The sequence below is a fragment of the Triticum aestivum genome, chromosome 4D (genome assembly GCF_018294505.1).
Source record: "Triticum aestivum cultivar Chinese Spring chromosome 4D, IWGSC CS RefSeq v2.1, whole genome shotgun sequence".
In the NCBI taxonomy this organism is placed as follows: Eukaryota; Viridiplantae; Streptophyta; class Magnoliopsida; order Poales; family Poaceae; genus Triticum; species Triticum aestivum.
In genome coordinates, this window is record NC_057805.1 from 500,589,498 (window position 1) to 500,601,520 (window position 12,023).

At 55.3% G+C, this 12,023-nt stretch overlaps 1 protein-coding gene across 1 annotated transcript; it reads left to right on the forward strand.

The window, feature by feature from the left end:
- The first annotated feature begins 6,803 nt into the window (after window positions 1-6,803).
- On the forward strand, window positions 6,804-9,452 carry LOC123099038 (subtilisin-like protease 4). Its single transcript, XM_044521148.1, has one exon. It carries the CDS (start codon window positions 6,960-6,962, stop codon window positions 9,210-9,212), a length of 2,253 nt encoding a protein of 750 aa, XP_044377083.1. The 5' UTR covers window positions 6,804-6,959; the 3' UTR covers window positions 9,213-9,452.
- The last annotated feature ends 2,571 nt before the right edge of the window (window positions 9,453-12,023 follow it).

A 12,023-nucleotide genomic window follows, 5' to 3' on the forward strand; every position in this document is an offset into this window, starting at 1 on the left:
ACGGCGGCGGCCAGCCGCTTTCGCGTCCCCACCTTCCTTCCAAGCTCCTGGAGGTCTTCAAACTGCATGGTGGATTGGCTGGACGGACTTAGCACGGTGCCTGTTGGCCGCAAGCGGGCGAGATCAATCGCTCTCCTAACCACCTGGTGGATCTGGCTCGAGCGTAACGGCCGCATTTTCAGGGATCTCGAGCGCCCTGTCCGGGTAGTGCTGGAGCTTCTCACCGACGAGCTAGCTACGTGGGTATTGGCGGGGGTAACCACTTGATGCTGCGAGAGTGAGGTCTAGGCAGCCTGGGATCCTGTTTTTTTTCTTTTGTTTTTCGCAGCCTTTGGTTGCTTTTGTACAGACTAGCTGTTTCTTCTCATAATGCGAACGCAGTTCGCCTGCGCTTTAAAAAAAATGGTATGTAAAGACCGATGATTAGCTCCGGCACTGACGAGTTAACAATCTAATCCTCCGTCCCGTCTCCATCATTAGCAGCGTTGATTGCTGACTGTTGGTTAGATTAATAGTACTAGCTTGTGTACGTAGGCTCCGGCGCCTGATTTTGATATTCCAAGCAGAGCATCACCTCACCTCAGTCTGATTCAGAGGGTCAGGGTCAGACCAGGCGGCCAGGCCAGGCGCCGCAAGTATCTGTATGACTTGATCCGTCATCAGGATCCAAGCGAGGAGACAATAATAATAATAAAAACGGCGATGCCTTTCCCTACCAACCAGACACGGCGGCAGAGCCGGTGAAGGCCGGGACCCGTGCGCCATGGCCGACCGCTACGTGTTGGCCGGACCGCCCCGCCATGTTCCCTCGATTTGTTTACTCATCAACCAGGTGATCTCCATGGCCGGGCCGTGTCCCGTCACCTTGTTTATTCAACCGGGGCCGCTTCCATGCGGTGCAGGTGATTCATCTGATTCCCAGTGCCTGCCCGTGTGCTCTCGCTGGCTCGCACATTGCATCGGGAAACCACGGTCGGAGAGGCCATGCAGCATGGCTCATTGGTGGCGGTGGCTCTCCTTCGCCGCATGGGACGGCGCTGTTTCAAACGCAGTACAGTACGTAGTGGTGGTCTGATCGAGCGAGCGGCATGAAGCAGTGCACCGAGGATCCCGGTCGATGGGCGGTAGTGCGCCGAGGAGGTGCGCGCGCGCGCGCTGTGCCCTTGCACTACCTACGCCGGTTGCGGCGAGGGACATGCTCCGTTGGGGGAAGGGAACCGAGCGAGTGGGGCGGCGGCGCGCGGCCACCGGCCGGAGAAAAGAGGCCCGGCCGTCCCCCGCATTTTCGTGCACCGGTGCGTGCCATCATTTTCCACATACGCGTACGAAGAAAACGGCACCATCGGTGCGGGTAGGCGCGTGCTCCGGTTTTAATCGGCAGGGAACATGGACACCCATCATCATGCACATTTGAGTACGTAGTAGATGAAAGCTTTCCATGATTGGTCGGCGTTAGATTTCGACTTGCTGTGAGCGAACGAATGGTCTGGGAGCCGAACATTCCTAGGCGTGCACGCGTCGCCTTTGTAGTCAACATAAATAAGACAAAACAGTTTGACCCCGTAGTCACCTTCGGTTCTTTGTGTACAGTTCATTCTGTAACAAATTCTGACCTTTGAAAAAAATATTCCACTATAGATCTGATGCCAGATTTTTACCATGGCAATCGAACGCTTTTCATGGTAAAATATGCTCTTCGAGGATGGCAAGTTTAGTTGGCAAGCACGACAAATCCGCCTCATTATTTATTTTTTGTTAGAAAATTGTTGTGCTCACAAACCAAATTGCCATGAAAACCGTCAGATTTACTATGCCTAAAATTTTGACGTCAGATTTTAGTGTTTCCGAGAAAAAAAGATCATACTCTGATCCTTTTAAGGAAAAAAAATACACCCATCAAGATTTAAAAAAAACCTGGAATTCATATGTTAAAAGGTTGTCTGCGATTCTGGTTGATGCAGTCTAGGAGAAGTGATTTCTTTCAAAAGAAAATCTTGGAAAAAGTAGCACGGGATTTATTCAACCTGACATGGAGGCAAAAACTTTGCCTCATCTCGTTGGAAAGAAGGGAAGTAACAAGGTCTCGAGAGGGACATTGCTCCTCACACAAATGAAAAAAACAAATGCTTATTCTCGCGGCATTATAGAACCAAATGCTTTGCCCGTGTGATAACCCAGTTTTCACCTCGGCCTTAATAGCCTTGCCCAACACATTAGGCAACCTACCCACATGTTGGAATACTCTCGCATTTTTCTCTTTCGAGACTCCCAATAGACTAGCATGATAAGTGATAACATCCCCTTCTTCCTATGACCATGCTCGAGGACCACCATGGCCCACCACTCCTTGACCGAGGGGATCCTGGTCCAGGTCACAACATCCAATTTCGGGGCATCCACCCAAGCTCGGATCGCGCCCGAAATAAATGCGGGCGAAGAACCTACACATGAAGAGAAGATGCGCCGCGGTCTTCGGCTCCCGCTTGCAAAGTTGTCAATAGTTGCAGTTTGGCCAACTTGTCCTTCACAGTTGGTCAGCGGATCCGAATTCTATCCTTGATAACGAGCCAGGCAAAGAACTTGCACTTGGGCGGAGCCCAATTCCTTGACACCACCTTGGTCATGTTGGAAACGATAGAACGCTCGAATTGAGCCGTGTAGGCCGAGGCCGATGAATAAATTCCATCGACAGTGAGGTTCCACGTGATATCATCGGCAAGATCGTCCTGGAGGTGAACCGCGACGAGCCTCTTCCAAAGGCCGCAGAATTGCTCAATGTGCTCCATCGAGAGGCCTCCAAACATGTTGATCCAACGAATCCAATGGTTTGTGACGTCAAGAAAAAATATATTTAGGAATTTCTACGGTCGGTTGCTGATCAAGTGTTGGAAAACAAAAAAAAACCTGGAATATGATGCTTTTCTATTTCTTCCTTTTTTTCGGCGGATAATCAGGGAGCTTTACTCCATGAAAATATATGCCCATTAATCAGGGAGCTTTATTCCATGAAAATAGAATTACAATCATTCCCATGGACGCCTACGAAGAAAATGGTACCGATCGGTTTGGGTAGGTACGTGCTCCGGTTTAACGGGCAGACAACATGCAGATCCATCATGCTCATGCACATTTGAGGTAGCAGTGGTTCGTAGCAGATGAAAGGTAGTCCATGATTGGTTGGCCGTTGACGTTAGATTTGGATTGCCAGCGTAGATTAGAAAAGTTTGCCATGCCCATGCATGGCTGGAGCACCGAAGAAACCCTGCCTTTGTGCCCAAAAATAAAACGTCGTGAGCAGTTATTCGCCCAAAGCTAGAACCCACTTGGGTTCTCTCGACCCGTGCTGTTTCGGTCCTGCCGCGGCGAGGACGTCTGGAACTCTGTTCCTCCACGTAGACATGTTGGAGCGAGCATTGTTCCACGAGACACGGGCCCACCGTCGATAGTTCGCAACAGTACGGCTGCTAGAATCGAACAAGGCAAAGTGGGACTCGACGTTCAATAAATATATTCTCACATCTTCGATTAGCACCCATGATGTGAGCACCCAATTTTTCTAAGCCCCTTCTCGTGCAAAAGCGACAAGCAAGAGAGAGAGAGAGAATTAAATCAAACGCACATGCATCTTCGGACTACCTTGGTATCTCACTCAACTCTAGCACCAGCTCTGATGCCTGCTCACGACTAAATTTTCCTAAGCCAAGAAACAATTTTTTGGGTGGCTTTAATCTACTCTAATTGATCCCTCAAATGACCTAACTGTCAATACCATTTTTGTGACAAAAATAGTCATTGTATTCACCGTTGATATCATCAAGCCCACTTCCATGTCCACCATTAGACCTCCGCTGTTGTAGTTCTCCGATTAGGATCCCCCCTCCCCTCTATTCAAGGAATTTCTACACCCGGTTGCTCATCAAGTATTGGAAAACCTGGAATCTGAAGCTCCCTATTTCTTTTTCTTCATACGAATAATCAGGTTGTTGTATTTCATGGAAATGGGATTACAATCTACTAAGGGCGTGTTTGGTACTCATCCGTGGCCGCAAAATCCTGAACTCCACAACCAGCTTCCGATCGCCACTTTTTCACGAGAGAGCCGAGATCTAGGGATATGTTCGGCTACACGGCTTCTCGCTCGCACAAGGAGCGAACCTGAAGCCCAACATATTGCCCTTCCGTGGCCCATTCGGATAGGCATTGTAGGAGGCTAATAGTCCAAACAGTGTGAGATTGATGGACAACCCATAGGCCCGGTTGGCTGTAGCTGTTTTAGCAAAAAAAATAGCAGGTGCGGGGTGTGGAGGAGAAAGAACGAGCGAAGCGGTACGAGAGGGGCTCACTTCGCGGTGGCAGGGACCGGTAATATACTCTCTACTCGCGCTTCCCGGTTTTGGAGGAGCTAGGATTTCTCAACTCCACAACTCCTCAGATATCACACTGTGTTTTTAGCTAGCTTCCCACACCCATAACAAGGAATTGAACCGTCCGGCTGCACTCCACACCTGAAGTTGCAGATTTGAGAAGCGGGAGGGTTCCCGCACACGCCCTAACACAAGAGCATGTACGAAAGGGGGTTGGCCTTCCTCATATCCCCCTCCCCCTTTCCTTTAAATAGATTTAGTTCCATCCTCAGTCGCCCCGAGACAAAGATGGTGAGAAGCATTGCGACCACCGTGTCGTGTCCGCCCAACTTCCATGGTGGTGTCCGCGGCGCCGATGGCTGAGGCAATCGCTCGGAGTAAGGAGGCGGGCCATCCGCGCATTTCGTGTGTGGTGTGTCCCATTAGTCCCATATATACACACGCGCACGAAGAAAATGGCAGCGATCCGTTTGGGTAGGCACAAGCCCCGGTTTTTAATCGGCAGACAAGATGGAGATCCATGATGCACATTTGAGTGAGGTGGTAGTGGTTCGTAGCAGATGAAAGGTTTCCATGATTGGGCGGCGTTGTTAGATTTCGTTTGCCATGCATGGCCGGAGCGCCGAAAAAAGAAAAAGGAAAATCCGCCGTGAACGCGCTGCCTTGCGCCCAAAAATGAACCAACCGCTTGACATCGTGAGCAGCTTCTGCTTCGGTTGACCCACATACATACATATATGCATCTCGTGACCACTTCAGTTCTTCGCCCGAAGATAGAATCCCACTTGAGCTCTCTCGACCCGTGCCGTTTCGGTCCTGCCGCGTAGACAAGTTGGAGCGGGCATTGTTCCACGAGACAGGGGCCCCACCGTCTGTAATTCGCAACAGTACAGCTGCTAGAATCGAACAAGGCAAAGCGGGACTCGACGTCCAATAAATATATTCTCACTCCTTCGCTTAGAGCACGTACAGAGCACCCAATTTTTCTATGCTCCCATCTCGTGCAAAAGCGACAAGCAGAGAGAGAGAGAGAGAGATGAGTCTCGTCGAGGCCGAGACCGATTCCGTCCCGTTCAGACGACATCTGTCGTTCCGAGGCGGCCCACCGCGGAGTCGAGTCAAAGAATGATTGACCCGGCACTAGCACCACTCTAAAATACTACTCCATCAGGGCCCGCACGCCGGATATCATTAGCCGGAAACTGTCCCCGACGGCCGGGGCCCGCGCCGCACCGATCGCCATCCATCGGTCGGGGAGGCCACCGATCGAGTCGAGTCGGGTCGACGAGAGGCCCCTCACGACCGCACGCGCCGGGAGGGAATGGAATGGAGGGTAATACGACGCGAACCGCTACCGTCCGGCCCGGCGTCCAGCTGTGGGCACGATCGATCGACCGATGTGGCGATGCTTAGCGCTAAAGACTAAAGAGCATGCCACGTGTGCTGCTGATGATGCCACGAAACGAGATGGTATGTGTGCAGTGCTTGGCCTCCGGCGTCCAGCTAACGGCAAGATCGACGTGGTGATGCTCAGAGCATGCATGCCACGAGTGCTGATGCTAGTAAGAAACAAGATATGTTTTGAAATGTTTGGCTTTTCGCTTGGCAATCCGGAGTCCAGCCAAGCGACCGCGCCGAACGCCCGGCCAGCCATCGACCCATACACCTGCACTCCGGTTCGAATGACATTTTTCCTTTTGAGCTGGAAACAGAGCGTTCGGTTAACCAAATGGAGTAAACATTTTGACGCCAGCTAAACCAACCCGTCCACGCCCCAGCCAAACGCTGTGATAACTACAAACAGCAAGCAACCTCGTGTTGCAAATTCTTGGGCAAGAAGCCACGCGAAAAGCACTAGGGAAGTTTGTGTGCAGCTAGAGAAATTTATCCTCCTGCTTTATTCGAATAACATTGGATGTAGGCCTGTGGGCTCAGTGACGCTTTTACTGTTCCGAGTTTGAGTCCCGCAAGATACTATCTAGCGCCTAGTGCCTACGGTGGCAGGAGTAAATACCATGAACGCATCCGTCGATCGCACGTCAGTGGGTTCCGTAGCGTGCACCAAGTTTGGGCAACAAAGTTACTCCTCCTACGCTCCGGCTCCGCTCCCCTGCCCCGGTGCCTTAACTGCCGCAGTTACGTGAAGTGTCGCCTCAGAAACGCACAATGAATGAACCCCAAGCGTGGGCGCGCGTGGCCAAACTCTCATGCCACGCACGCCGGAGCGTCAGCGCGGCGCGGCGCACGCGAACGCGGACGGCGTGACGCGAGTGAAGAAGCCCGGCCGCGGGGATTCAAAATCAACGGCGGCGGAAATTCAAAATCCCTCCGCCTCCTGGTGCCCTCCAGCTCACCGCCAGCGTCCGCCCGCCCGTCCGGTGCCGCCCATCACTCACTCACCCACTGCCAAGTGCCAACCCTACATAAACCCCGGCAACCCCCTGCTCTCGCCACGACACGGCCACGGCCACTCCACTTCACTCTCCCACCTTCTCCATCCCCCAGCTGCCGCCCACCCAAATCAAAATCGGCTCCACCTCCACAGCACCCAGGCACGCCGCCCGTCCGTCCACCCATCCGGCTCGCGTGCGTGCCATGAGGACCCTCGTGCTCGTGCCCGTCCTCCTCCTCCTGCTGGGCGCGTGCCATGGGCAGCGGAAGAACTACGTGGTGCACCTCGAGCCGAGGGACGACGAGGGGAGCGCCGCCCTCCCGGTGGAGGACTGGCACCGCTCGTTCCTCCCCGAGGCCGCGCCGACCTCTGCCGGCGACGGCGCCGACGCCGGGCCCAGGATCATCTACTCCTACAGCCACGTGCTCACCGGGTTCGCGGCGCGGCTCAGCGACGCCGAGGCCGAGGCGCTGCGGGGCAGGCCGGGCTGCATCAGGCTCTACCCCGAGGTGTTCCTCCCGCTGGCCACCACCCACTCGCCGGGCTTCCTCGGCCTGCAGACCGGCAAGGACGGCTTCTGGAGCCGCTCCGGGTTCGGCCGCGGCGTGGTGATTGGGCTCGTCGACACCGGCATCCTGCCCAGCCACCCCTCCTTTGGGGACGCCGGGATGCCGCCGCCGCCCAAGAAGTGGAAGGGCGCGTGCGAGTTCAAGGCGATTGCCGGCGCGGGGGGGTGCAACAACAAGGTCATCGGCGCGCGCGCGTTCGGCAGCGCGGCGGTGAACGACACGGCCCCGCCCGTCGACGACGCCGGCCACGGCACGCACACGGCCAGCACGGCGGCCGGCAATTTCGTGGAGAACGCTGACGTCCGCGGCAATGCGCACGGCACGGCGTCCGGGATGGCGCCGCACGCGCACCTGGCCATTTACAAGGTGTGCTCCCGCAGCCGGTGCTCCATCATGGACGTCATCGCCGGGCTCGACGCCGCCGTCAAGGACGGGGTGGACGTCATCTCCATGTCCATCGACGTCTCCGACGGCGCGCAGTTCAACTACGACCTCGTCGCCGTCGCCACGTACAAGGCCATCGAGCGTGGCATCTTCGTCAGTGCCGCCGCCGGCAATGCGGGGCCGGCCGCCGGGAGCGTCTCCAACTGCGCGCCGTGGATACTCACGGTCGCGGCCGGCACCACGGACCGGGCGATACGCACCACGGTGAAGCTCGGCAACGGCCAGGAGTTCGACGGCGAGTCCCTGTTCCAGCCCCACAACAACTCCGCCGGGCGCCCGCTCCCGCTCGTGTTCCCCGGCGCCAGCGGCGACCCGGACGCCCGCGGCTGCAGCTCCCTCCCCGACTCCGTGAGCGGCAAGGTGGTGCTCTGCGAGAGCCGCGGCTTCAAGGAGCACGTCGAGCAGGGGCAGACCGTGAAGGCGTACAGCGGCGCCGGCATGATCCTCATGAACAAGCCGGAGGAGGGGTACACCACCTTCGCCAACGCGCACGTGCTGCCGGCGTCGCACGTCAGCAACGCCGCCGGCTCGAAGATCACCGCCTACTTCAAGTCCACGCCCAACCCCACGGCGAGCATCACGTTCAAGGGCACGGTGCTGGGCATCTCCCCCGCCCCGACGGTGGCCTTCTTCTCCTCCCGCGGGCCGAGCAAGGCCAGCCCGGGCATCCTGAAGCCGGACATCAGCGGGCCGGGGATGAACATCCTCGCGGCGTGGGCGCCGAGCGAGATGCACCCGGAGTTCGTCGACGACGTGAGCCTGGCCTTCTTCATGGAGTCCGGCACGTCCATGTCCACCCCGCACCTGAGCGGCATCGCCGCCGTCATCAAGAGCCTGCACCCGAGCTGGTCCCCGGCGGCCATCAAGTCGGCGCTCATGACCTCCTCGGACCCCGCGGACAAGGCCGGCGTGCCGGTCAAGGATGAGCAGTACCGGCGGGCGAGCTTCTTCACCATGGGCGCCGGGTACGTGAACCCGTCGCGCGCCGTGGACCCGGGCCTGGTCTACGACCTCTCGCCCAACGACTACATCCCGTACCTGTGCGGGCTGGGCTACGGCGACGACGGCGTGAAGGAGATCGTGCACCGCCGCGTGGACTGCGCCAAGCTGAAGCCCATCACGGAGGCGGAGCTCAACTACCCGTCGCTGGTGGTGAAGCTGCTGTCGCAGCCGATCACCGTCCGCCGCACCGTGAAGAACGTGGGCAAGGCGAACTCCGTGTACACGGCCGTGGTGGACATGCCCAAGGAGGTGTCGGTCACGGTGCGCCCGCCCATGCTGCGGTTCTCCAAGGTGGACGAGAGGCAGAGCTTCACGGTGACGGTGCGGTGGGCCGGGAAGCAGCCGGCCGTCGCCGGCGCCGAGGGGAACCTCAAGTGGGTCTCCCCGGAGCACGTGGTGCGGAGCCCCATCGTGGTGCCGCCGGCCAAGGTGGTCGTCTAAATCGGTAGGGAGGGGTTGGGCTCTCGGCGTTGCTCGTAGGCGTGCGTGACAGAGGGTAAGAACATTGCGTTGTATAGGGTGGCGCGGTCGATTAATTAGGCGCGTGCGTACTTCGTCGAGCGCCGCCATTGCCACGGCGCGGCAAGCTCGGCTGCGACGTTGGCGATGGCGGTGGGTGTATAGTGCAAATAATGGAATTTTATTAACCCGTGAAATGTAGCTCGCAGCAATATTTGATGACTGTTCCATTGCACACTGGCAAGACACCGATCGAAAGCAGAGCATTTCACTCCAATTCTTTCTTCAGATAGTGACAGAGCGTTTCTCTGCTTTCTTCTTCAGACAAAAACAGAGCATAGTGCATCTCCCACAGCACTATAGAAGGCCAGTGGCATCATCTGACTGTTCCACTGCACTTGCACATCGGCAGGAGCACATTTCATTTCTTTCTTTGGATCTTAAAAAAACAATTTCTTTCTTCAGGAATATGAACAGGGTGCTCGTTTTTTCTTGAGACAAAAAGCAGAGCATCCGGCTGCCCGTAGCGGTTAGGCAACCGTTCGGACGGGTGGAATTGAAGACCACAAGACAACCTTCAAAGATGGGAGGGTACAGTACATGCATTACTGTGATTATTAATCCAACGCGCTTAGGGATGAGATGACACACTCTGGGTTTGGCCTTTATTTATTTTTATTAGAGAAATGGAGTCGGCGGAGCTCGATAAAAGGCTCGAATCTAGCCCAACTTTGAATTAGTAAAGCCGTCAGCCGGTCAGGATTATAAAGACACCACAATACAAAGAAAATGAAAACAGAGCGAACAAAGATACAAGGTGCTAAGAGGAACGACTCAAAGGGAACAACAAACACCGTTGCCATCGACCAGACGACCACCGTTACGCCCAAACCAGCAAACCTAACTAAGGCCGTTGGAGGAGGGCAAGAGCTCGCGCAGTCACCGCAACGCCGACGACCGACACTTTCGTAGGTGTCGCGCCGACGAGTACCTCTGGTGGTGGCGGAGGTAGAGGAGAGGCAGGGAGGGAGTGTGGCGGCAGCGGTAGGCTTAGCCCTCGAGTCGCCTCAGAGGAGGCGGCGTGAGGGTGGTGGGAGGGGTGGTTGTTTCCGTCTCACTTATCTTAGAGCATCTCTAACAGACCCCTTAAAAGTGGTCGAACCCTTATAATTTTTGCGTTTTCAGGTTTTGATAAAAAAAAGTGTCAAGAATAGAAACCGTAAAAGTGGTTCAACCTGTAATTTTTTTAAAGGGCACCGAAAATTCACACCCGAGACCCTTATGTTTGAAGGTTGGAAGGCCAAACCGATGGTGCCCCGTATACCGGTCAAACCTCGTCGGAGCAAACGCGCCGCCATGGAATTTGCCGGAATCCGCCCGAAACTTGCTGGAATTCATCACCACACCTGGAAAGGCCGCTTGACGCAGGAATCGACCGTCGCTGGTTCGAATTGGTCGAGCTTGACCTCGCCGTGGCCTCAGCCTGGCCGCCAGAATCCTCCTGGCGCGGCCGGCAAAGGGGCAGGGCTCAGCCGGCGCGACCGACAACGGAGCAGGGCGCAGCCGGCGGGCGACGGGGCGCGGCAGGCGGTCGACGGGGCTAGGCGGGCCCGGCTGGGTGAAGTGGCGGCGCCGGCTAGGCTGGAGAAAGGAGCTCTTATCCCAGTTTGTTTTTACAGTATGTGTTCGGGCGTAGCTAAAATGAACCCTTAAAATAACTTTTTTCTCTACCTTTATCCCAGTTTTACAGTTTATAGTTTAATATAAGGGGTGCTCTTAGATTCTTGCGGGACAATGTCAGAACCGGCTTTAGCCTTTAATTAACGTGGCAATTGCGCCTACTACAGTACTCGTTACAGTGTTTGAGACCACCAGTGCTCCATGAACGAGCCGGCCGTGTGCCATTGCTATCCAGTTTATGAAATGCCACAGCAGACAGTAGTACTACTCGCTGACTCAGACGAGGAGTGTAAATAAATGAGTGGATTTATGACAGCCAGAGCCAGAGTCAGAGCCATTTACTGAAGCCGCGTTCGACTTTTGCACTGCACACGGGTAGTTACTGTTGGTTTAAAGTCCATTTCCTCCCCAGCTGGAGTACTACGTAGCGGTACACCTACAGGCTACAGTCCTAGTACGACTCCACCTCGTTCGCTTCAGGACGGCAAACATTGGATTTCCAGCCTGTGAGGTGCCGAGCACGGTACACGCGCAAGTTGGGCTGAGCCTGACAGACCGACTGTGGCACTGCTCACTGTTCATGCCCCGCACCGTCGTACGTGCGCCCATATAGTATATGGATGCGTCCACCGATCACTCACCCAGCCCATGCACATAGATTTACAGCGTGTTCGTAGCATCAGGCCAACTCCACTGCGCGACCCCAAACGGACGTTCGTTTTGTCGGGTTTCTGTCCGTTTGTGTAGGGCAATGGGGTCGTGTCCGGACGTGTCCTGGGATGCGGTGGCCGTGCGTCCAGCGCGCGGCCGCATCCCTTTGCCCCATCCTGTTCGTCAGGGCAAAAAATGCCCATATTTTCATCAAAACTAGTTTTACAACCGAAATATTTGTCTGAAAATTAAAATAGTTTTACAACCCAATTGAAATTGTCTTTAATAAAATAGTTTTACAACCGAATCGAAATTGTCTCGACTGCACATAAAATGGACCAATACATCTATTGGTTGCCAATGTGATCCCACACGTGCTCAATCAAGTCATTTTGAAGATTCAAATGAGCGTGCCAGTCACGCATCTCACGGTGGAATTGGACAAACTGTTCAAATATGGCC